Source organism: Hakea prostrata, chromosome 4, assembly GCF_041222555.1.
Source record: "Hakea prostrata isolate BN-2017 chromosome 4, UWA_Hpros_2, whole genome shotgun sequence".
In the NCBI taxonomy this organism is placed as follows: domain Eukaryota; kingdom Viridiplantae; phylum Streptophyta; class Magnoliopsida; order Proteales; family Proteaceae; genus Hakea; species Hakea prostrata.
Window position 1 is genome coordinate 43,636,787 of NC_142603.1, and position 26,082 is coordinate 43,662,868.

A 26,082-nucleotide genomic window follows, 5' to 3' on the forward strand; every position below is an offset into this window, starting at 1 on the left:
GATACCATGTGTGGCATCAAGGTTGAGTCTATAATGTAGGACCCAGTAATCTATGCCTTCACCAACCAGAAGTTTGACGAATCTAGTTCTTCTACCTTCGAGGGTAGAAGATAACCCTATCTTGACCCTTCACTCTTACGATACATTTAATGAGAATTCATCCGTGTTTAGAGGTGGGTCATTTTTTCTAAATGTACAGTGAAATGGCCGTCTACCAAAAAGAGAGGAAAAAAAAAAAAGAAGAGGAGGATAGGGTTGAGGTAGAGGAACCCAATTCAAAGCTAACCTACTCACGAAGAAGCATATCGTCAACTTGCTGAATGTGAAGTTAGCAAGTGGATAGGTGATGTAGACTCGTGAAAGTGATCAAATAGAAAGTACCAAGACCAAGATAAATTGAGAACGATATAGAAAAAGATATAGCCATGTTCAAGTATGTATCATGGCTACCATCACAAAGGAGAAGATACTCAATTACCAATTCATATGCTCAAGCTATGATATTCAATTGGTGTAGTTCCATACTAGTTTCAATCCTAAATTGTCAATCTTAATCCAATCCAATAAACTTATTGACTCAAAACCCTAAGATTTGAATGCAATAACTAGTGGGTGGATGGTCCCAATTTTTCATAGATTCCAAACATTGTATAGTCTAATAAAAAAAATGAAAACTTTCATCGTAAAATAAGAACTCTACCATAGATAAATTATATCAATCATCCTAGGTCCCTGTATAACAGTATTTGATAACAAGGACAATTTTTCTCATTTTAAAGATCAAAATAATACAAAACAAGTCCAAGTTTACATATCATTTTCAATTACGCTAGTTCCCACGGACCAAACAAATTTAGACCAATAGATTATCAGATCGAACGATTCTAATTTCTAGCAAGATGATTCGGTTCTAATTATCAATTTTCGATCCAAAATTGACACCATTAATTCATACTAGGTTTCACAACAACCAAACAAACTTCTCTCCCAAATATTTAAATCAGATGCCAAATCGTACACTAACCGTACAAGTATTATTCCAAAGCATCTTTTCTTAACCATAGGTAGGTAGGGATCAACAATGAGAATATTCTTGGTGAGAAATATTTTTTTATCTCTTTTTAAAAATAAATAAACAAATAATTATAAAAAATTTGGTGTCTGCGCTGGTCCATGCTTACTTACTTACTTATTGTTGGTGAAGGAGAGAGTAGGTGAGTGGCTTAGCTTGACTAACACACTAGGAGATGGCCCACATTGACAAAGGCTGTATCAGCCGTCCAAATTGACTGGATTGGTTAGCTTGAGAATCAAGACATTGAATCTGACGGTCCAGAATGATACTTTACCAAAGAAATCATAGCTTCATGGAATTCAAAGTAGGTTCTGTTAACGGGTCAACGGGTCAACGGGTCAGGTCATTACCCGCAAAATAGGGGTCGCACGACAAGCCTTCTAGATGATTCTATTTATGAACCTTTCACCAAAAAGGAATCTATCCGAAAAAGTGCATTGAGTCACTCTGCTGTCTTTTCACAGTTATAAAAATCGATAGAAGATTCGTATCTAAAAAGAATCTACTTCAAAAGATTCCTATTATGGAAATGAAGATCATATTAGATGTTTCCAAATGAGCTGATTAATCTCATATATGGAAACATGTAATAATGAATTATGGGATCTCTCTCCTCAAATAATTAGTATCAGATTTTAGCAAGTAATTATAGCCTGTTGACCAACGGGGGTTAGTCAAAGTGGTAAGCAGTTTGGTCCGCTTAAGCAAGGTTTCGATATCGAAACGTTGTAGATGGAAAAAATCTTTGTTGAGAAACTCACCCACCACAGCTAGATGTGCGACCTGGGTCGAACACTAGATTAGTCAGGGCAAAGCCTTGAAAACCTAGGTTGGCACCAAAAAAAAAAAATTATGGCCTATTTGATTATGTAAGTCTCGAGATTTCAAAATTTTAAATATTTTAAATCTATAAAGAGAGTCATGGTTCACAAAATTAACTGTTTGGTTATCTTAAATCTTTGGAATGAAATTTGTAAATTCATCCTAAAAAAAACATTTATTGAATCATAGTTCAAATGAAATCTCTAGATAGAAATTTCACCTCATACCCATAAAATCAATAGGTTCACCTTTTTAGTATAAAAATGTGAATCTCTAGATTTCATGAATCCAGAGATTCACACAACCAAATGGATATAAATCTTTCATTTGTGAATCCAAAGATTTCAAATTTCTAGATTCATGTAACCAAAGCGAGATCGAAGAATTACAATTTGAAGAACCTAAATCTCCATCTGTTAACTATTTGACCTTTTTTCTTGTATGAATGAACCAGTTTCGAAGTGAAATTTATGAAAATTAAAAAGGACCTTACCATCTAATCAAAAAGAATTCGATTCTTTTTGTGGGTAATATTTAATTTTATATATTGGAGATGACGGGAGTATTACATAATATAAAGCGAAGCTTCGCTCATGGCTTCGTGGAGATTGGAACTATAATATCCTACTTGGAAATATTGATCTTTTATCAACTGAGCCACCTTGCAATATTATTTTTTTTGAATTTTGTAACCCTGGATATGTATAAACAAACCTTAGCTAACAATAACAAAATCTAAGGCTCTTGAATTTAAAAAGGACTAAATGTTTACCAAACTTTTCAACCAATAATGAGTAATAGCCAATGGTTGTTAGTTGCCTCTTGGAATTTGATGGAACACACCAAGAATTTCAAAAGATGTTTTTGTCCACCATAAATTATTGGTGACTGTGATGGACAGTCTCCACACCATGCATCAAAGAGAAAGAGAAATGGTCCAAACCTTCAATAAAGAGAAAGAGTGAAAGAAGAGAGCATGTGTACACTAAAAGCATATTCCAAGTAACTATTCTATTTCATCTCTTTCAATGTCATTATTCCAACAAAATTAATTAGGTTACCTAAAGCATATTCTTTTTTTTTTTTTTTTTTTTTGGTAAAAGGAGATTTAATTAAGAGGGGGACAAGAGCCCAAGACATCCTGAGTACAAGCTTCAAGAAGCCAAGGAGTGGAATTAGACCAAACCATCCTACTTGTCAAGGATAGGGCCTTCCTAGCTAGACAATCGGCTACACAGTTAGCCCATCTAGAGATAAAACGAACCTAAAGCATATTCTTGGCATTTCCACCTTTGAAGGTCTTGTCCTATCATAGGATAATTGGCTTTCAAATTATGTAGTGGAGAGTCTTGACCCTCTATTCAAGATTAATTCCTCTCACACTTCTTCTTTTTCTGGTTAGAAGAGAGAAGGGTTGTTAGGTTTCAAAATCATCGATTCTGATTTGAGAAAAATCCAAATCTCAGAAAGAGGCAACCACCCTTAGAACACCAGATCTCTTTGAACGAATCTCGTGCTTGAAAATGCACCTCTCACACTTTTTTACCAAATGTTTAAGACAACTGATCACAACATTGATAAAATAGATAATATATGGATAGTCGTGGGTCCCACTCCAACAACACATATGGTGGAGTATGAGGAGGGCACAATCCTCTACTCGTCTTAAGAAAGGATCGCAACTCCTGTAGTAAAAGTCTTAACTGCTGAGTTCACAGTATTCACCCTTCTTACAAATTCACAAGTACGAAATTCTATTTCAAATGTATCTTTCTTTCTTGTTAATCATGCTTAACGTGCGACATCAATTTGCTTTCAAACTTGTTGGACAAAATCCTATATCACCATTTTGTTTGACCATGCATGCAAAATCCTCTATGGATTAGCAAGAGAGTTGAGTATACAAATTGTTAATCATCAAGTTATCACATTAAAGTGTAAAAAGGACAAGTCAAGCTTCAAGAGATTGGCAAAGTGGTTTAGAAATTTGGGGGGTTTCTCTTGCTATGCTTTATTTATCTTGATGAAAATGATCTTTCAATGAAAGAAACCCACTAGTAAAGAACAACTTAGCTACTAGCTTTGAGTCACGGCTCTTACTTGCCACCTTTGTGGTTGTCTTTCAATTTTATTAAAGCAAATCATAAGATATACGTGAGCAAAAGAGGTTTTTTATGTTTAATTTTTTATTGTGAGGTGAGCAAAAGAGTTGAATATAGAAATTCCCAATCAATTTATATACCTCATTAAAGCATATTAACAAGATGGGTCAACATCCAACCCCTGTGTCTTTTTGGGTGCTTAACTCTCTTTAATGGAGAGACTTGAAAGTTCAATCTTCCCATAACTTCATTCTTATTTGATGTTTAAACAAATAAATTATATAAAATCTATATTAAAATTATTGAACATATTTAGATCTGTCTATTAGCTTAATGAGGGTTTTCCAAAAAATAAATTAAGATCTAGTTGCATTAATTTGGTTTTCCTTGATTTGATCTGAAGGTCGCATCCTTGGCTTTCCACTCAGTCTTTTCTCATTCACTGTCACTTTGATAATATCAATCTCAATTGCATCTTGTGTTGAAATGGTCCGAAAGATGTTGACTGTCTCTTCTTCTCTTACCCTTTATTCCCGTGCCTTATGGGCAAAAGCTGGTATCTCCATTTGGCCGTACTGTACATGCCCTCTTGAGGTTCTTTAGGGATTTGGTTTGTTCTCGAGATAAGTTTGTGACATGGTAGGCAAATTAGTGTTCAATGCTTTAAGTCTCAATTATGCTAGGAATAGAACCTTAGAAGATGATTTTCTAAATCTAGATCTACAGACTTGAATTGAAAAGTCATCTGCTTTGATGTATCAACTAAGTTCCGTTTCTCCTCCATTCCCCTATTTTGAATATCCGAAAGAACAAAATTATTGTTGTTTCTTGGGGTCTTAGCTCTACTTTATTATCGAGAAGTTGATAGTAATCCCCCCCAAACCCCCCCCCCCCCCCCCCCCCCCAAAAAAAAAAAATCTCTCTTTCTCTCCCTTTTCTTTTCTTCTATATTCTCTACTCCCGTTTGGGGTCTTTGATTAATGGTTGTCTTCATTCATCTAAGAAAAACAGCTAGACACCCAAAATGTGAAGTTTGGCTTTATCACTTTCTTTCTGACCTGCCAAACAGACAACTTCCACCTCTAAGTTTGGTTTCACATGTTTCACCACGAGTACCAAACTCCCTTTATTTCATTTTCCTTTTTTCATAATGTGATTGTTTCACATATCCACCATAAGGCACCACCAACCTATCATAGAAGCTTACCCCAAAAAAAATTATAATTTTTTTTAGATTTTATTTTCTTTTGGGTTTTAAAACATTATCAATTTGTATATATGTGATATTGCTTGTGGCCTAATTTGTCTTTTGCTCATTGTTTAGAGGTTTTTTTGAAAATTCAACATGTTTGCTTAGATCTAGATTACTATAGTATTGATTGGATCAAATTGTTTAATATAAAATTAAAATAAAGAATAGGAAATAAAAAAAAAATACTTGACACTAGTAAAACATAGAAACTGTTATAAAATAAAGAGAATATATCAGAGACAAAGAAGAAAACTAGAACAAGATCAATCAGAAGTGATTCATTCAGTTGAGTGCATTACATATTTATAGTAGAAGGAGCATCTACTCTGATATGGAAATACAATATATGATTCTTGCACACAATAAGATATTCTTGATATGGAAAGATAGATTGCCGCCCAAGATAGAAGGTGCATGAATTGGAAATATTGACTGCCAACATTGTGTGTTGAGATCACTGTAATCTTCAATTAAGATGGGAATGTGAATCACCAAGATTGTATGCTGAGGTGGTTGAGATCTTCAATTGAAAGTATTGTCTATTGGGGGTGTGATGGATATCCATAATCAATATTATTTATAACACTCCCCCTTGGATGTCCATCAATAGATAATGTACCTCGTTAAAACCTTACTAAGAAAAAACCCTGTGGGAAAAAATCTTAGTGAAGGAAAAAGAGTATACATATCTAAATAATACGTATTGGTAGCTGCCTCATTAAAAACCTTACCAGGAAAACCCAGTGGGACAAAACCTTGGTTAAGGGAAAAAGAGTGCAGCACATATTTTACTCCCCCTAATGATAACATCATTGAGTATCTTTAAGTATGTACATTCCAATATCATATACCAGCTTCTCAAGATTTGAAGTATGCAACTTCTCAGTAGATAAATCTGTCAAACTATCACTTGAACGAGTTTGTTGAACATCGATTTCACCATTTCATTGAAGACCATGAATGAAGAAGAATTTCAGTGAAATATGTATCGTTACATCTCCTTTGATGTATCATCGCTTCAATTGAGCTATGCATGCAGCATAATCTTCATATAATATTGTTCAAATCTCTTTTTTCTAGTAGAATACTCATGCTACCAGAATGTGTTGTATCATTGGTCTAAACCAAATATAAAATAGCTAACATTCACTTGTGAATAAATAGCCTGTTTGAGATCTAGTTGTATATAGATCAGATAAAAATCTTGCATCTGCATAACAAGTAAGTTGATGTCCACATTCATAAAATAATATCATGTCAATAATTTATCGAATATATTGAAATATATGATTTATAACATTTCAGTGTCTTCGTATTGGAGAAGAGATAAATCTTGCTAATACACTTATAGAAAATGTTATATCTGGTCTTATACTATTAGCAAAATATATTAATGCCCAAATTGTACTAAGTATGGTACTTTATGACCAAGAAATTTTCCACTATTTTCTTGGGGTCGAAATGAATCTTTCTTTATATTGAGCGATCTCACAACCATTGGGGTACTCAATGGATATATTTTATTTAGATAAAATCTCTTCAAAATATTCTCTATATAAGTTGATTGATGAACGAATATTTTATTCGTCAAATGCTCAATTTACAAATCAAGACAAAACATTGTCTTTTCAAGATCTTCATTTCAAATTTTTTTAAATAATCTACTGCTTTTGGAAACTCTTCAGGAGTTTTGATGATATTTAAATCATCATCATATATACTTACTAAAATTAGATCCCTATCCTTTAATAAAGGCACAATAAATTGGATCATTTTTATGCTTTTCATTTAGTAAATATCCACTAAGGAGATTACCATATATGCCCTGATAATCTTTGAATCCTTATTGAACAAACTTCCTAGGAATTTTTATATGATTCAGTCATTTTGAATCCTTCAGGGATTTTCATATATATTTCACACTCGAGTGAGCCATATAAATAGACTGTAATAATATCCATTAGACGCATGTCAAAATTTTCATATCTTGCCCGGATTAATAAGATATCTGAAGGTGATTGCATCCACCACAAGAGAACATATTTCCATCTAATCAATGCCAGGCATCTGCGAAAATTCTTGTGCCATAATTCATGCTTTATATATCACGATTTCATTATTTTTCTCATTTCATTTTTCGCAGAAAACTTAATTGTACCCCACTGGCTTTATACCTTCAGATGTTGGACTATAGGTCCAAAAACTTTATTTTTCAAGCGAATTCAATTCTGCTTGAATTGCGTCTCTACATTTTGGCCAATCATTTCTTGATTTATATTCATCAACAAATTTATATTCAAGATCCTCGTCTTGTTGCATTATTTCAACAAAAACATTATATGCAAAAATTGTTGTCGACAACTTTATATTTTCGATTCCATCTTTTTCCTGCGATGACATAACTAATCGAGATCTCTTCATTATTTTAGTGTACCTCGAACCTCTTAGGGGTTTTATAGAAAGTTATGTCTTTAGGATCTTCATAATCAATTGTCTCCATATTATGACCATTTTAATCATTTGCTCCTTTCATTTTCTAGGATTTTATCATCGGAACCGATTGATCTTCCACGTTTTAAACGTGGTTTAATTCATTTGCACTGATAGATTGTCCTACTGGGACATCAATTCTAATTGGAGCATTCTACAATTTGGAATATGAGATTTAGTAACTCTTAGCAGGTCAGCAAATCTGGCAGTTGATTTATAATATTTATTGCATTATCCTTTGAACTTCACCTTTGAACTTCAAGTTCACAGTGCTCAGTGCGAGGATCTAATGAGATAATGATAATGTATACAATCAATCTCTTTTTCCAACTGTTTATTCTCTCCCCCTCATGTTGGAAAAACTAATTCATCAAAATAATACTCAGCAAGTATTGCATTAAATAAATCTCATATCCTTAGCAATATATTGAATTATATAAGGAGATTTATATCCAACATATATTCCCAACTTTATTTTGGGACTCATCTTTGTGCGCTGTGTTGGAGCAATTGGAACGTAAGCCGTACATCCACAAATTTTAAGATGATAAATATTTGGCTTCTAACCATAAGCCAATTGTAATAGGGAGAATTTATGACAACCTTTTGGCCTGATGTGTACAAATGATGCTTTGTTCTCATAAACAATGGTTTAGCAATTAATTGGAGACAATTAATAAATAATTTTACCAAATCATTTTGGATATAAAAATGAGTAACAGGCTATTCAACTGTGATCTCAGTTGTTATACAATAATCATAAAGCCTGAGATGTAAATTCACCAGCATTATCAAGACAAACTGTCTTTATCTTATAATTCATAAATTATGCTCTTAATCTCATTATTTGAGCAAACAATCTCACAAACACCAAATTGCGAGTTCATAATGAACATACATGTGACCACTTTATAGATGCATCTATTAAAATCATATATTATCTGAATGGTCCACATGATGGGTGAATGGGCCCATACATTTCACCCTCTATATGTTTCAAAAACGTAGAATGTTCAATCTCAACTTTAGCTGGTGAATATTAATAATAAATATTTCTTGAGAACAAACAATACAAGAAAATTCACTTAATTGAAGAATCTTCTGGTTCTTCAATGGATGACAATTGAATTTTCAATAATTTTTCGCATCATACTTGATCCGGTATGGTCCAACCGGTCATGCCAAATAATAAAATTATTGGAATCAATGTTCATTTGATTTACCCAAGCATGTGTTTCAACCATGCGATATTCGTGTAGTACAAATTGGGAGAAATATCTAATAATTTTGTATAGATATTTACTTATACCATTATTTGTAGTCTCAATCTGATAATACTTTTGGCAAATAGCTTTGAAACTTAATAAGTTTCTTTGAGACTTACTACAAAATAATGAATTATTTATAACCAATTTTATCTCCCAGATAATAATAGATTAGCTCTTCCGGAGCTTCCAATCAATGTTGTACTACCGATTTTATATGAACATTGGCTTCTACATCATCAAATAAGAGAAATATGTATATTTCTCTCTCAGTATAATATGCGTCACAGCATATGTCACAGCATATAAGAGAATATTCACATTTTTCATCAGAATGAAACAAAATATATTAAAAGATATATAGAAAGTCAATAAAAAAAATTATAAAAGAAAAAGATTAAATTTAAGATAAACTAATATATGAGATGAGATTTGAAGAGAAAAGAATTACATAATCAAATCTTCAACTATTATCTTCAAAGAAGTTTGCAGCATCTAGATATGTAGTATCTGTGAGGCCATCAAAATCATTCCTTTTATAGGCAAAAATTGCTCAAGTATCATGATTTTGGAAAATCTAATTTATCTCCACATTATTTTTATTTCTTTAATTAAGGCTTGACAAAGCTTAATTAAATACTGTGGAGTATGACAGATACATGTCTAATGGCTTTCATACCACATTGGTAACAAATATTATCTTCACTCCTTGAATTGTTATATTGAGAATCCTTATTGTTCTCTTATTTATTTCCATAATAATGACGGTAATTATTCCGTCTTTTGTCTCATCCTCTTCCACAGTCATGATCATAATTTTAATTTTGCCTTCTTTCAGGCATATCATGAATTGTTGCATTCACTTCAGGGAATGGAACAGAACCAATAAGACGAGCTTCATAACTTTTCATTAATAGTCCATTATTTTACTCAGCCACAAATAGGCATGATATCATTCAGAGTATTTCTTAAAACTCCTTTTACAATATTACTATTGTAACAACAAATCTGAAACTTGAAAATTTACTGAGATATTTTCATGAATAATATTTTCTCCTTATAATTTCAAAAGAGAATTAATTACAAAAACTACAGAACTGTATTTATTTACAGTTTCAAATTTTGCAACTTCATGTGCATCTGCAGAACTGTATTCATTTACAGTTTCAAATCTTGCAACTTCATGTGCATCTGCAGAACTGTATTCATTTACAGTTTCAAATCTTGCAACTTCAAGTGCATCTCAGAATCAGCTTGATTTACAGATTTCAAATCTTGCAACCTTTCATGTGCATCTGTAAAACTGTATTTATTTACAATTTCAAATCTTGTAACTTCAGGTGCATTTAACAATATTTGTGGTGCAAAGCTAGCACCCACTATATACAATAAATAAAACCACAATCGTTAAAGCAACATAATATCTTATTATTTGATTGATTCTTAGATTCAATAAAACACATACCTTTTTATCATGATGCACTTACATTTCAAGATGGACAAGGTAAACTCCATTGTTTACAAAAACGTGCGAGGAGGTCGATCATTCTTTTCACTTTGGAATAGAAAACATAATGATACATAGTCTGCTGTCTTTCTTCTCAAAACGCAATACTTCGAGCGGATTCGTTCTTCGAGCGGAATCGTGCTGATAACGTGTTATAAAATAAAGAGAATATATCAGAGACAAAGAAGAAAACTAGAACAAGATCAATCAGAAGTGATTCATTCAGTTGAGTGCATTACATATTTATAGTAGAAGGAGCATCTACTCTGATATGGAAATACAATATATGATTCTTGCACACAATAAGATATTCTTGATATGGAAAGATAGATTGCCGCCCAAGATAGAAGGTGCATGAAATGGAAATATTGACTGCCAACATTGTGTGTTGAGATCACTGTAATCTTCAATTAAGATAGGAATGTGAATCACCAATATTGTATGCTGAGGTGGTTGAGATCTTCAATTGAAAGTATTGTCTATTGGGGGTGTGATGGATATCCATAATCAATATTATTTATAACAGAAACCTTTTTATTCTACATAGAATATTTAACTAGCTAATATTTGCTTGCTGTCATGCTTGGATCTTGAAACATGATTTTTCAGATCTAATGGCCGGTATATATTCAATTTTTATTTAAATATTAATAATTTTTTGACTATACTTTCGTTGTTCTCAATGGTTAGAGAAACTTTCTTTTTGGCTCTCCGAATAAATAAAAAAATTCATTTTCAATTATTTTCTTTTTATTCTTCGAGGATGATCTCGTTATCATTATATATTTATTTATTTTTGATATATACAACCGAGGGTTTCTAAAGGTCTACGGTTGTGATGGTAAGACTTTGTTTATATACATTCTTATTAAAGTTTATTTTTAACTAAAAATAATATTAATTAATTAATTTATCATTATATATAAAATAGAGAAATGGGAAAACTAAATATCATAATATATATGAAAATAAATATGGGAAGGGATACCTAAACCGACATGTAAATATGTTAACTGAACGACTCTAAATTTCTTCCATTTGACCTAATCTAAATTGTCCAAAATTCCTATTTTTTTTCTCCTATTATTTATGGGTTAATTAAGATAATCTTCTATCACTGGTTAAATTTAAAAAATAAAAATAAAAAACACTCGACGCTGGTGGTTTGAGTAACTGTTAAAACATTCTTCCTTTGTTCCTTCTCTATTTCTTCATCTGTTCCCTCTCCATCTTCATCGGCTCTGAAAAAATTTTCGAAGAAACAAAGGAAGAAGAAAGAGATGTTAGGTTAAACTTAACTAACCTAATAATGGGAGGAAAAATAGGAATGTTATTGGACAAATCAGATTTAATTTAACAAATATAACGGTGAATATTCGAAGTCTATTCAGCTAACCTATTCACACGTCCGTTCAGCTACCCTTTAGCCAATAAATATTTAAATATTGAGAACAAAAATAACTTAAGAGTGACACCAATGGTCACGGTTGAGGTTGTGGGTTAGTGCTTTAGTGGTGTACTAGTATAAATATATATAAACGATTTGAAAAGCAAAACAAACTATTTGTCACCGGATAAGCAAGGAAAGTATTGAGAAATTTGCTTCCAAGAATAAAATATAAGTCAGAGAAATGAATAAATAGGGCACGAAAAGTTGTTACTTCTAAACAATGAAAGTACCTAACAAATAATCTATTCCAGTCTTTCCCTTGCCAAATTGGGAGAACTGCCCTTTATTCTTTTGTCCCAACCTCAATTGTTGGGTCACAAGCATAAAGCATAAAGAAAAGGAAAGGGAAAGATTAGAATATTGGCTCAATCTAAATTAATGAGAAAGAAAGTTCAGTTTTTCATCATCAAGGAAAAAAAAGGAGAGGGAAGTTTGGTACATGGCCAAATTTTTTTGTATCTAAGTACATGAACTATAACAGGTCATAATGAATAAGCTTCCTATGTTTGAACTTTTGTTTGTTGTCGCGTGGTGTTTTAGAGATCTAATAATTGTGGTTACAATAACAATAACAAAAAAAATTTCATGCTTAACCCCAAGGGGTGGCTAAATTGGTAAAGATCAACACCTTTAAGTAAGAGGTCAGAGTTCAAATTCCCTCAAGGCCTGGGGCGAAATCCTACTTTATATGTGTTATGTAATACATATTCCCCAATATATAAACTCACGTGTTTGAGTGGGCGCAGGGGGAGAGATATGTTCCAGTGCCACCTTATTCGTATTTTTAGGATTTGAATCCCATAATCTAGGAGTTGGGATACTCTACTATTCTCATACCTTTCCAATGTACATTCAGGAGGAATCGACTTTTGATCCATCTAATCAATATTTAGAATAGTAATTTTCTACCATTCAGAATAGAGAATACGGAATCGATCGAGACTCCCTTGTGAGAGCAGAGACAAGCCAAGTGGAGCCATTAGGCGGACCTTGCTTCAGTCTTACTCTTGCACAAGACCGTCATGCCAAACAAATTGAATCATCGAATAGAAATTTCGACAGTAACTTTGGATCCAGCAATTTAAAATTCTACTTGACAGTCATGCGCATTAACTTAAGCTGCGTTTGTTTGCTGGAATAAAGATGGGGTGGGAAAAAATGGGTGGAAAATTTCTTAGACAAAAGAAATTTTTTTCTACTTTTCTTACTTTTCTTAAAAGTGTATATTGTTTGGTTGCTTGGGGTGGAAAAGTGAGAGACTTGTTTAGTGAGATGGCTGCCCAACTTTCCTACCCTATGGTTTTTTAAAACCCCACAAATTTTGTAGGATTTTGTGAAAAATTTTGAAAAAGTAAAAAATGGGACCCATCACTACCACTTTTGCACAAAACCCATTCTTTTCATTTCCTTCTCCCTCACTCCATTACACATGGGGTCATATGTTTTTTTCTTACCCCACTTTGCAAATAAATAACTCCACTACACCTGGGCCCATATATATATATTTATATATATATATATATAATTTTTTTTTTTCATCCTACATTTGCAAACAAACGCAGCGTTAAGTAACTTCGTCAAAAGAATAGGTTGCGTGGCTGGCGATATGAGACACGGTAGGAGAGAAACCTAGTGTAGTAGGGCTGCGCTAACCTTTGCGGGGTGAGCTGCTGTTGGTGGGCGCAGGAATCTCGTCTTCATGTGCAGCACCGGCTGCCAGTGCGCGTTGCTGTGTGGTCACGTAATCAACTTACCCACTGCCCCTTGACTCACCCTCACATTCCCTCTAAGCAATTTACTCTAAAGCCCTTCTCCCTCTCAGGGGTGGGACCCATGCACAATGATCTTAGCCTATGTTTCTGTGCACCTCGTAATTGGATTGGTTGCTTTAACGGCACATGATCACCTGTAATACTAATACCTTGGGTTATCAACTAATATCATTTTTTAGACTACTTAATGCTCTATTAATTACTATAATAAATGTTTGTATGACAAAAATTCTTGGGAAATACAGAAAAAGAGATTTTCTGTTTTTCTGTACATTATAATTGGTATTATATGATTTTTAAATAAAAAATACAAGAAAAATATTTAATTAAGTTTTGAGAGATTTTTACCACACCCCCTAAACCCTAAAACTAATGTCATTTATTGAGTTATCTAATATGAGTCAAACTCCTTATAGTATGAAAATATACCAAAAACACCCTCTTCTATTAGGAGATCAAAATTAAATATTAATATAAGTAAGTTAAATATGTTAAGAAGTACGAGAACAATATTGAATGAGAAACTCTACGTTCAATTTGTTTCTTTATCTCTAATCTGCTATTTCTCTCCCAATTAGAGATCTTTACATAGTTTCTAATTCATGGATAATATTTTTAGCTGAGGATATAAGAGTAATACTGACAATGTGTTATGGTCATTACGGTTCAAGCCACTGAACCAGAGCAGACCACTCGAACCAAACCAATGGCTCAAATCTAGTCCAAAATGGTTCATCTGATACTTCTCAAATATGGCACCTCTCGAAAGAGATGTCAGTTGATAAGCTGAGAAGTAGGCATAGCAGTGACATATAACTGTTACCATGCGATCCCGGCAAAAGTAGCATTTATAAGAGATTTGATGTATCTTTATTCAGACATCAATCACCGCATTTAATTCTGCATTGAATGCACTGAGAATCATTAAATGTTCATTGCTAGCGATAAAGCTTTCTCATTCATCCAAAGCTAGCCTCGAGTACTACATACCCATGTTTTGTCTCCCTGCTAGGGATTGATGTCACATCAAGATTTCATAATGAGATCTCCAGCTGTCAATCAAATCGTATTATTGGCTTGCTGAGCAAGCCTCTCCAAGAAGCCATTTCCACCATTCATTTAAACCATGCTAATTGTAGGGTTATGAAATCTTCAGGCCCTCCTGAGGTGTGGACTAGCTATATATAACATCACTATGCATGAGCAACAGTAAGACTTGAATACTCTAGCCATTATTCTCTTACAATTACTCCTAAAGAACATTCTCTTCTTCATCTCCTTAAACATTTATTCATCAAGGGAGAGACTCTGGGTTCTTTCCATCCTTAAAGGCGGTCTACTCTCACACTTGTTTTGTATTTAAGAACTAGATCTAATCCAAGAACGAACCAAGGAGCTCCACTTATACTTTGACAACAAGACAATGGATGAATAAAAGCCAACTAAAATTCTAAGACTAGTAATGCTAATATTATGAGATTTAAATGATAAATTAGGTAATTCTGGAAATAATATTAAATTAAAAAGTAAGAGAAGAGGTGGGATTAAAAGTTTTCTTTTATTTATTTTTAAATTTTCAAAAATTGACTCTTCTTTTATTTTATTGACAAATCTTTGAAGAGGTTCATTTCCATGCTTGAGGAGGAAGATGAAAGAAGAAAAATAAAAATAAATTCAGGAAAAAATTAAATATTTTGATGGCTTTATAGATTTCTTAACTAACGAAATTTTCTATAGTTTTAAGCAGATGGCCACTATAAATAAGAATATTTCACAAATTTGTACCCACAAAAATTATTTCAAAAATGAAAGTGGTAATAATAAAATAAATTTTGACCTTTATCAAAATACTATTTATTATAGAGCGTCGTGACATTGACGGCTTGCACGCGGTTCACAGGCGCCTTGAAGGTAGTGGAAATAATTTAATATTATTTCACCTTTCTTTTGTTGGAAATAATTTAATATTATTTCACCTTTCTTTCGTTGGAAATAATTTAATATTAATTAATAAATAGAATCTCTGTAGAGAAATGCAAAATATCCTACTAAGGACTTTTTTTTTTAATTGAATCAAATCGAATCTGTTTTCATCCCAAAAAAATCATATTCCGTTGAACCCAAATTAACCTAAAATAATCTTAAATCCTTAAATCTCAAATCCGAAAACCCAATAATTTATTTTCAAAAACCCTAAGGGGATTTGTTTAATTAAATAGAAAAAATCGAATATAGATTACGTCCTTATCAGGGAGAACAATGTGCCCCTCTGATGGTTTTGAATCACACACTAGTGGCTCGGTCACCTATAAATATGAAAATTTTAGTGGGTCTATGTGGCCCTATCCCTTATTATATGATTCAAAAGTATAGTTCTCTCTTGACGAAGAATTAACCGGGCTGAGAAAATTGAAAATTCCGCCCCTCTCTCTCCCAAGTTAAGATCTTATACTCAAAAGAGTTGAGCATTATATTTCATTTACATCTTTTTTACTATATAAGTATTAATGAAAATACCATCAAACCTCTTCTTTTTTTCAGTGTTATGTTTGTGTGAAAGCCTTTTACGCTAAATTCGTCCTTCATTTTTTTTTTTCTTCTTTTTCTCCAATTTAAAACTCGAACGACTTCGTACATTAACAAAAAGCATATATAAATGCAATCTTTCAGGAGAATTTTTCATTAAGAATTCTATATGCAGAAAAATAATTACATATTTGTGATATAGAACCCACACCTTTAGGCATAAAACCAAATTTGGATGGTGGGGATTTGTTCCCACCTATACCCATTTAGAAGGACACGTCCAAATTCCTAATCTCCTCTTTTATGTAATATTACATTTGGCATTGATATGTTTTTGCATATAAATGAAGGAGCCATATCTATTAGGTATGTGTCTTCAAGGTGAATCCGTTACCCTAAAAATAACTTTACATCAAACAATTGGGTGGGGTCTCATCTATAAAACCTGGGACCCACCATCTCTAAAATGAGATTCTCAACCATTTTTGCGGTAGGAAACTCTCCCCCCACCTCTTGTGGTAGTTGAGTTGTCTCCACCTAAAAAGAACGGTCGAGTCCCAAGTACTCGTGACCCATGCCAGCAACTTTGGTATCAGATCAATCAGAAAACATCATCAATCTAAGGGCCTTGAGACTGCCACGTCAACTCTTTCTATTTTCAACCGTCCGATTTAATTTGCATAAAATGACTCTCATTTCCATAAATGTCTAATATATTCGAATTTCCCCACGTGCTACAAATCTGTTTTAACTTTTAACGACTTCTCTACCCAAAAATTAAAAAATATATATATATATATATAATACTACAACAAGACTATTCTTGTAATTTCACCTCCTCCTTCCTTAGTTCCATGACTTCCTTCCCGTCAAACAGCTACTCCAACTTCCCTTCTTAGACCGGAGCCAGCCAACAAACCTCACTTTTCAAATTTACCACGTGGATTTATTTTTGACTTCCACGTCACCAATAGAAACCCAAAACCCCAGCGCTTCTATATAACCTCGAAGCCCTCCACATCTTCTTCCCTGTTTTCCAACTATTTCTCACGAGTGAGGCTTTCTCTGTTAAAACCCTATTCCGTTACGTGTCGTACGGCATTCATCAAAAGTTCCGATACAGAACGGGGTGGTTCAGAAGTCCAACTATGCCGACGGCGGCCAATGGAGCTCCGGTTCCGGTGGTTTCTCCTGTGCCTATGCTGGCGCCGCCGATGCCGTCGGAGACAATTGCAAGAGACGCCATTATCACTTGGTTTAGAGGAGAATTTGCAGCGGCCAACGCCATCATTGATGCTCTCTGCAATCACTTGACACAGTTAGCTGGATTGGATGGCCATGGAGCAGAATATGAATCGGTGTTTGCTGCGATTCATAGGAGACGGATGAATTGGATCCCGATCCTTCAGATGCAGAAATATTACTCGATTGCTGATGTTCCTTTAGAACTCAGGAAGGTTGCTGCTAAGAAAATGAAGATGAAAGAGGAAGCAGAAGAAGAAAAGAAGAAGATCGAAGCAGCTAGTGTATTTTTCCATCAGGAGGAAGATGCTTGCAAAGATTCTAACAGTTTTCAGGTCGTGAATGAACAACCAGAAGAAGAGGATGAGAAGGAGGAGGAGGAGAGTAAAGCTGAGGGCGTTGATGAGGTGGTGGCCATTGACGAGCAATCAGATCCTAAAGCTACCGATGAAGCAGGTAAATATACATGTTGTGATGCTGTGAGTAAATGAGAGAAAATTTCTACTAAGTTATAGCTTTGAAGAGAAATTAGTGAGGAATATTGACTTCCGTGAAACGTGGAACTAAGTTTCCCTGTTTCGAACTACAATTTCTTCAGATAGATGAACTCTGTTTCTCATTTCATTTTCTTGCTTTCAGTTGCTCTTCAAATCATATTCCCTATTATTTTCTTACTATCTACTCATAAATTGATTGAAGCTTTTCCATGAGCATCGGATCGAAAATACATCAATTCGTCAACTCAAAACCGAAAATTTCACCGGAATATCCAGGGTTTCTTCTCCTCCTTCAAGAATTTTCCGAATTTTTTTCCCTTCTAATTTGTTGAAGGAATTGATTTCTTGTAGCATTTCAATTTCTAAAAGTTAGAAATGATGATCATCAACCCGTCTGAACCGGTAACGATCTGCGTTTTTCACGATTTCTCGCCGTTTCTCTGCTAGTGACTGTAATTTCTCTTTGAACAAAAAAAAACAATAATAATAAAGACTGTAATTTATTTTATTATTTATTTCAGAAGTGTAAGCGAATATTGGAATTAAAAATTAAATTAATTAATGTTCTACCGAAGAAAAAGGCTTGTTTGGGTTTTAGCATTTCGAGGTATCTACCGTTAATATTTGGGTGGTTGTGACTTGTGACTTTGTGAGTGCCATATGTTAGCTTCCTGTGTTGCGATGTATTAAATCATCATTTATTTATAGCCGTCCGATCCCAATAAACCCGTGATATTTGACTTTCCTAATAAGTTTTAGGTGTCAAAAAAGAAAACTTTGTCTCCAAGTCTTTGTCTGTGAAGAATGGTAATCTTCCCCTGGCCGAGGCAACTCGGCACACTCTTCAAAGCAGGATGAACAGAGTGACATCGCTGTTAACATTATGGAAGCTCTTCTAATGGACATTCTGAATTGTATTTTTCTGATTATGTGTCTGTTGCTTAGGATCTCAAGAAGAGGAGTTACCTGTTGAAAGTACACAAATTTGCTCCAACCATAAAGACTGTGAGAATCGCCGAGCCCAGATCAAGACAACTAAAGGTTTTGTTGCTAAGGAGCATGTGAAGGGACATATGGCAAGTCCCATAGTTCCTTAACCTTTTGGGTTTATCATTAACTCTTTAATGTTAGAAGAAATATGAAGAGAAGAGCATGGTTAATTGTGTTTTCAACTAATTGGTTGTGTCTAACAGGTCAATGTGGTGAAAGGCTTAAAACTGTATGAGGACATCTTTACTGAATCTGAACTTTCCAAGCTCAATTCCTTTGTTGATCAACTCCGCCTCTCTGGTCGAAATGGAGAGCTCTCAGGTGGGTTCTCTGTCAGAAGTTACCACATCCGTCTCAAAATTTTGCTTTTTGTGTGTTCACATTGCAAAGACCTTTAATGAGGATTCCTGGAATTGGGTGGGTTTTAAGTTTGTTTGGTAGTCTTAGCTGCATTGCAATCAAACTGTTTGATATTCTATCTTCAAATTCTGCTAACAAGAATCCTAACTGGGTCTTATGGTAAAATAGGAGAAACGTTTATTTTATTCAACAAGCAGCTGAAGGGGAACAAGAGAGAGCTAATTCAGCTTGGGGTTCCAATTTTCGGGCAGATTAAAGATGAAACAGATACCAAATCTCAGAGGAGTAAGATTAACTATTGCAGTTTATATTTTTGTTTTGCTTCCATGAATTTGTTATTTATTTTTGTTCCTTAGGAACCAAGTTTTTGATAATATTTATCCATCCTGTATTCCTGTTCTGGAAGGTCTTGTTAGACAATACCTTGTCTGTTCGTAGGTAATATCGATCCAATTCCACCTGTTCTCCAAGCAATTATTGATCACTTGGTTCAATGGAATCTGATACCCGAGAGCAGAAAACCCAACAGTTGCATCATCAATTTCTTTGATGAGGTAGGTATCTTCTTTCAATAATTTAAAGGGTTTGATTCTCTATAACTCTATTTGATCTGTCTTCCAGTCCATTTTCTTTTGTCATGCAAGTTGCAACTAGATCATCTATCTATTCATGTTCTTCTTATTCCTCTTCTGTACCAGGGGGAATTCTCTCAACCTTATCTGAAACCACCACATTTGGACCAACCCACAGCAACACTTCTTCTCTCTGAATCCACCATGGCATTTGGACGTGTTCTCACCTGTGATCACCAGGGCAATTTTAAGGGTCCACTCATGCTTTCAGTTAAAGAAGGGTATGCATTCGAAGTTCCTTGTTTCTTTGATACAACACTAACTCTGGGGAGATTATAAGCATCAATCACACATGCTATACATTTGGCAATTCCTTGGAATTCCCTGTTTGACAGTATTTTCTTCCTTTGATCTTGAACAGTTTCTCTTTAAGTTTCATGACCTCTGGAACACTACTTGTCAGATGATCAATAGATGATAAACTGGATATGTTAACAGAATATAAAGAAAACAGATTGATTGATTATGGAATATTATTTGTAGGTCACTTCTAATAATGCGAGGAAACAGTGCTGACATGGCAAGACATGTCATATGTGCATCTTCAAACAAAAGGGTGAGCATCACATTCTCCAAGGTTCGGGTTGACGCCAACCAGATGAGGCCACAAACCATCCCTCCACTGACCAAAGCCATGACGCTGTGGCAGCCAGGATTGCCAGAACCATATTCGATGCCAAGTGAACCATTCAATGCTTACAAAGAAGCCATGGACATGATTCCCAGATGGGATGTCCTCCGTGCTCCACTGGTCATGTTAGCCCCAATGCGCCCCATGGTCATGAACGCCAGACGAGTACCACGGGGTGGCACTGGTGTGTTCTTACCTTGGACTATGGGACCCAAGAAACCTGCTAGGCACCTTCCACCCAGGGCTCAAAAGGGAAGGTTTCTTGCATTAGCTTCACCGGTAGAGACACAAGCAGGAGAGCCCATATCCGATTCAGGCACAAAAGAGTGAACACTTGCTTGCTGCTACCTTGGTTTTGCTCTGATTTGGGTTTTTGGTGCATCTCACATGAAAGAAGAGTAGGTTGGTTTACCTGCCAAAGTTGTGTACAAAATCATGAGAGGTTTTTACTTGTTTGTATGTCATAGAGAAGCCTTCAGCATCTGGTTCGTCGTTTTCTTCTTATCTATTAGATTCAAATGGGGACAGTTCAGGAGTGTTCCATCTGAATACGGGTCTGTAGCCTTTTCCTTTCCCCTGTTTTGGGGCGTTCTGCATATTAGGAAGTTTGGAGATAATTTAGTTTTAGTTTCATGAAGATCAGTAGTGTGTTGTGAATTAACTTATCAAAGAGAGGAATTTTGTATAAATTTTGTTCTTTGCATCTCTTTATTTTAGTGAGGATCGATCACAAAACACCACTGGTAGGGGATTCAGTCTCTCACGCCAAGGCTAATGTGTCATATTCCACGCTCTATGGCATTTGTTATTTCTTGCAGGCAAGAGGTCACCTCTTGGTTATGTGGTCTTTGCATCAGCATGGGGACCGATCAGAAATCAAAGCATATGTAATATATCAACATGGATGGAAATTTTAGCTTCATGGGTTGGACTAGTAATTTCATGTTCCCTTGTGTTTGGTTTACAGATCTTAATAGCCATACAACTCAGTGTTATTCCAACATAATGGAGTTGAATACATGGATCCTTATGCTCCAACAATAGTAAGTCTACTCAATTTATGCAAAAAGTGCCATCAAAACAAAGGTATTCCTGCTAGGAATCTCTTTCCTTTCTTGTTCTGATTGGCAAGGGAGTCATATGCTCCATGTTATGTTCATGAAATCCTTCTGAGTAAGAGTGTTAATTTTGTCTACACCGCCCGTACAGAACTGTATCATCTGTCACACAAGGATGATAGCACGAAGCATCTTAAAAGGATTGAACAAGGCAAAGGAGCTAAGCATAAATGTCAGAGAGATTTGGTGTATGGTCAAAAGCAACAATAATAATATGTGACTTTTGAATTTGATCCCCTAATAATCAAACTTTTTGAAATCACAGTGAACATCTCAATATGTGGTATCTGATTCCACTTTCTAGAAAAGTGGTTGTTAGAACTAACTTCATCTCATTTTGAAGAGAGCGATATAAATCTGTCAAGTCTAAAGTGTAACGGTGACAACTTCCCCTACTAAATGCATTTCTTTCTTTTTATTGAAAGAAAAAAAAAATGATGCCATGCGGTTATTAAAAATAGTTTTCATTGCTGGGTACAGTACTACAGTTAAAGTTTTTGGTGTGACACTGACTTCATATACTGAATTTGTACAGAGGGAAACCGTTTGAAGGCAAAACTGATTTATATTACTTAATTTTGTAGTGTCTAATATGGCATACGTACTTTTCGTATACACTATTTTTGTACTGCAACCCTACCCTCTAATATCGTATATATACTTTTTAGTATATTCTATTTTACATCACAATTGTATATGTTTTGCTTTGATTCAGCGTCATTAGTGGCACTGAACTGTTAAGCATTGGTTTCGGCCATTAGATTGAGATTTCAGTCTCGACGAAATCTCAACCGTTGAAAATCAATGGTTGAGATTTCCTCGAGACTCAAGTCTTGATTGAGATCTTGATTTGACAACCCAAGATGTATCAATGAACAGAAGCAAGTCCCAATAGTATCATACTATCTAGACCATATAATCATATATGTAATGTCTATATATACCTTTTTTATACCACAATCATAGTGTACCATGAGAATTTGTGCAGCACCAAAAGTGTAATGCTTGACATCCTTAGCTTCAAGTCATTTCACGAGTATTTTTAGACCTAAATTTCTTACCTGTTTCTTTTTTATTTTGCGAATTGATAGCTTTATATTGTGAATCTGAATTCAAGTTGATATCAGTGTTTATGGCAACGTAGAACAGAAAAACACACCCCAGAGATGAAAATTTGCTTGGGACAAAAGTCCAAAAAAATTGGGTATAAGATCCACCGAAGTGGGAAGCCTTAACCGGATGTGATAACAGGAAAGCCCGAGAGCTGTTCCCGTCCCTGTCAGGGGAGATGCCAACCGTCTCTCCTTTCAACGAACACACTATTTAGAGAACCATCAGTGATATATTAAACAGACTACAGTTTTATACAAAACCAATGTGGGACTAAATATATGCTAGCCACTGATTTCACCCCACAAGGCAACTGTTTGGATGGAGGTTCTCTATGATGGTTATGTTCAACTTAAAACAGGTATGGATCTCTTGAAAGAACTGTAAATCCACGAGTTTTTCATCCTATAAGGTAGGCGTCTGGTGTATGGGGTTAGATCAGCTGCAAGTTTTATCAATTTCACATACAAGAACATTAGGTAGGTGGGTTTACCAGATGACACTGAATCATACATGATTAGAAATAGGAATAGGAAATCAACCGATTCGAATCGGCCGTGATCAATAATTTTGAACTCAAATCTTGTTCTAGACCATTTTCAACTGATTCAGATTGAAATCCATAGTAAACACTCCAATTCTCAACTCTTCTTTTCTTTATATCATTGAGATCTTAGTCTAAATTCTTCATATCTCCTATGCACTTATTACGGTTGTCGTAAAATAGAATAATCTTTTTGTATAGTGGACCAAATTGTTCATTTTGGAATAGTATATCCAACAGTAAATGGCCAAGGATGCCTTGAGTTTGTCACTCAACTGGATAATAATTGTAATGTGTTTGCTTCCAAAAACAGTAAAAAGATAAAAGGGACAAACAAGAATCACTCGTTTGCCCATTGTGCTGTTATATCCTACTGGTGGGAGCTCCTCTGAAAACACTATCAGCACTTAGATTATTAGGGTTTATGGGAGACATGATACCAGAGCAGTAGCCATGGAGACTTGCCAGTGTTGTCCTCAAAAGATTTGAGATAAACCCTCAATTATTAAGGTCCAGAAAGCAAACCAATAGACACAACACAAGTACCTATGAGCAGGTTCAGGTGATAGAAGAAGGATTCAACAACATAACCCTTTGAGATATCTATCGCAACTTCATCTAGTTCCAGAAGTGATCTTTATGTTCTTTCCAAATTGAAGAAATAATTAGTTAGAAATTCAAGTAAATTTAACGAAGAATTTGGATCCCACACCCAGAAAGCCAATCCTGGTTCCAGCCTGATCGATGCTGGTTTCTGGGGTTCAGACTGAGTCGTTCCATTATTATGAATCAGAATCAGAATCAGAATCAACCGAACCCAACCCAGATCCTGATTCCCTGATTTGATATTCAGTTACCGTTATTGTGCAGAACACTTTGATTCAAGCCATTAGAGCTGCACGGCGCTCTAAGCGGTACATGGCTACATGCAGTGATCTTTTAGGCACAATCGCGTTCAGACCCTACACCCTAAAAGGATCACATTTTATAGGCAAAGCAAGCCAACCCAAAATTGAGCAGCTCAAGGACTGCAATGCCTGCAGTAGAGACAGAAATGCCTTTACAAGCAAAGTTAATCTGGTTTTATATGGGGTCTCGACCAAGGTCTGACATGTCAGCCCATGTCGCCAAAAGTCGGTCGACTTTGGCAGGGGTTCAATGAAAAATCGAACCTCTGTTTCGAAGGGTATTTCAGGTCATTTTGACCTGAAATTTGACGTGTAACCTAATTTGATGTCAATAAGGTCAATAAACACATTGGGAGTGTTATTTTGACCTAAAACATCACCTAACCTAAAGTTTATAATTAGCACATGTTCGGCTATATGCGGGCAAAACTGGAAGTTTGGAAAATTCATATAAACTAATGTAAATATGCAAAAAGAACACAAATACACAATTAGTAAAGAGATGTACTAAAGTTTACAATTCATTATACAATTATGTTGAGTATGGCTCATGCTTCACATATTGTTACCGACGGACACGGGGTCCCTATGTCACTTTGGCAAAAAGTGAACGAAAAATCGGCGAAAAACAAACGAAAGGTTGTTATATATGACGAATGTAGCGATATATCACCGAAAAATCGGCGATATATCGACTTGTCGCCGATATTTGGTATATATCGTGTTGCTGGGGGGAGTCGTGTCGCCCCCAGCGACATGGCGACGTATTGCCCTGTGTCGGCGATATGTCACCGACATTGTGAACCATGGTCTCGACTAGTGATAAAACAGTCAAATGGCAACTTGCTCGAGTCCTACTTCTTGTTTTCAACATAATGAACTGTTTCGCATATGCAAGTTTATTATGTCTGAGATGATTATGATGGCACGCTGGTTAACCAGGCTAGTTACAGAATGGATGATGACTTGCTAAAATGAGTGTCCCACTGCACAAGCCTCTTGCCAGCCTAAGAGGGGCAAATATACACAGCCTTAGCCACTGCTCAGATGAAAAGTTTCCAAGTTCTGAACATGCAGTAGCACTCATTTAACTGTTGCTGGATAATCATTTATTGTCAAATTTTTATTAGATAAAGCAAATTTCCTGTGAGTGCAAGCTAACTCATAAGTGGGAGATAGAAAGACCATAAAGTATGATGGCACCAGGAGGTGTAGCCCCAGGGTGAAAGGATCAACTAGGACCAATTACACAGGATCTTATACAAACCAGCCTATTCTGTTAGGCTAAAACTGGGAGTGCGTAAACTTGAGGATTAGGTTTTCGTCAAAGTTAGGGTTAAGGGTGTGATCAAACCAAAACCATGTATCAGAACCGAATCGTTTTAACCTCAGCCAGCCAACCAATGGTTCCACACCATTTAAGGCACGTAAAACCTCTAAACTAAAATTGTGATGGTACTAATCCACCACCAAGTGAGACATAACTAACAGGTAGGAGAAAAGAACAATAGTGCCACTCATGCTCGAGCTCCTTGTCCTCTGTACCACATCTTCTCTCATTTTGGATCGATTTTCCATCTTCTGTTTGGACCTTTGGCATCCCTTAGGGTATCCCATCGACTTTGTCTGCCCCTGCTGAGACTATTGACATCCTCATCCCAAAGTCTGCTCCCCTTCAATGGATATTGGTCTCCTCCCTCCCCCTCCCCCGGGTTGCGATCATGTCAGGAACAAACCCCCACAACCCCTCCTCTCCCCCCCCCCCCCCCCCCCACAAAAAAAATAAATA

The 26,082-nt window shown here is 35.2% G+C and overlaps 1 protein-coding gene and 1 non-coding gene across 2 annotated transcripts; one reads left to right on the forward strand and one right to left on the reverse strand.

Moving 5' to 3' along the window:
• Positions 1-17,281: 17,281 nt before the first annotated feature.
• On the forward strand, positions 17,282-21,302 carry LOC149019000 (RNA demethylase ALKBH10B-like). Its single transcript, XM_089153086.1, has 7 exons — positions 17,282-17,959; positions 18,946-19,076; positions 19,194-19,311; positions 19,519-19,635; positions 19,789-19,904; positions 20,049-20,203; positions 20,466-21,302. The coding sequence occupies exons 1-7, from the start codon at positions 17,410-17,412 to the stop codon at positions 20,941-20,943; spliced, it is 1,665 nt and encodes a 554-aa protein (XP_089009212.1). The 5' UTR covers positions 17,282-17,409; the 3' UTR covers positions 20,944-21,302.
• Positions 21,303-22,924: 1,622 nt separating this feature from the next.
• On the reverse strand, positions 22,925-23,049 carry LOC149019001 (U6atac minor spliceosomal RNA). Its single transcript, XR_016173283.1, has one exon. It is a non-coding gene; the product is annotated as a U6atac minor spliceosomal RNA (small nuclear RNA).
• Positions 23,050-26,082: the final 3,033 nt, after the last annotated feature.

Excerpts from the sequence above, each read along its gene's own strand:
- LOC149019000 (XM_089153086.1), top strand. The coding sequence starts at position 17,410 with ATGCCGACGGCGGCCAATGGAGCTCCGGTTCCGGTGGTTTCTCCTGTG. Across the intron at positions 17,960-18,945 it reads TAAAGCTACCGATGAAGCAG|GATCTCAAGAAGAGGAGTTA; the intron begins GTAAATATACAT and ends TCTGTTGCTTAG. Across the intron at positions 20,204-20,465 it reads ATGCTTTCAGTTAAAGAAGG|GTCACTTCTAATAATGCGAG; the intron begins GTATGCATTCGA and ends TATTATTTGTAG.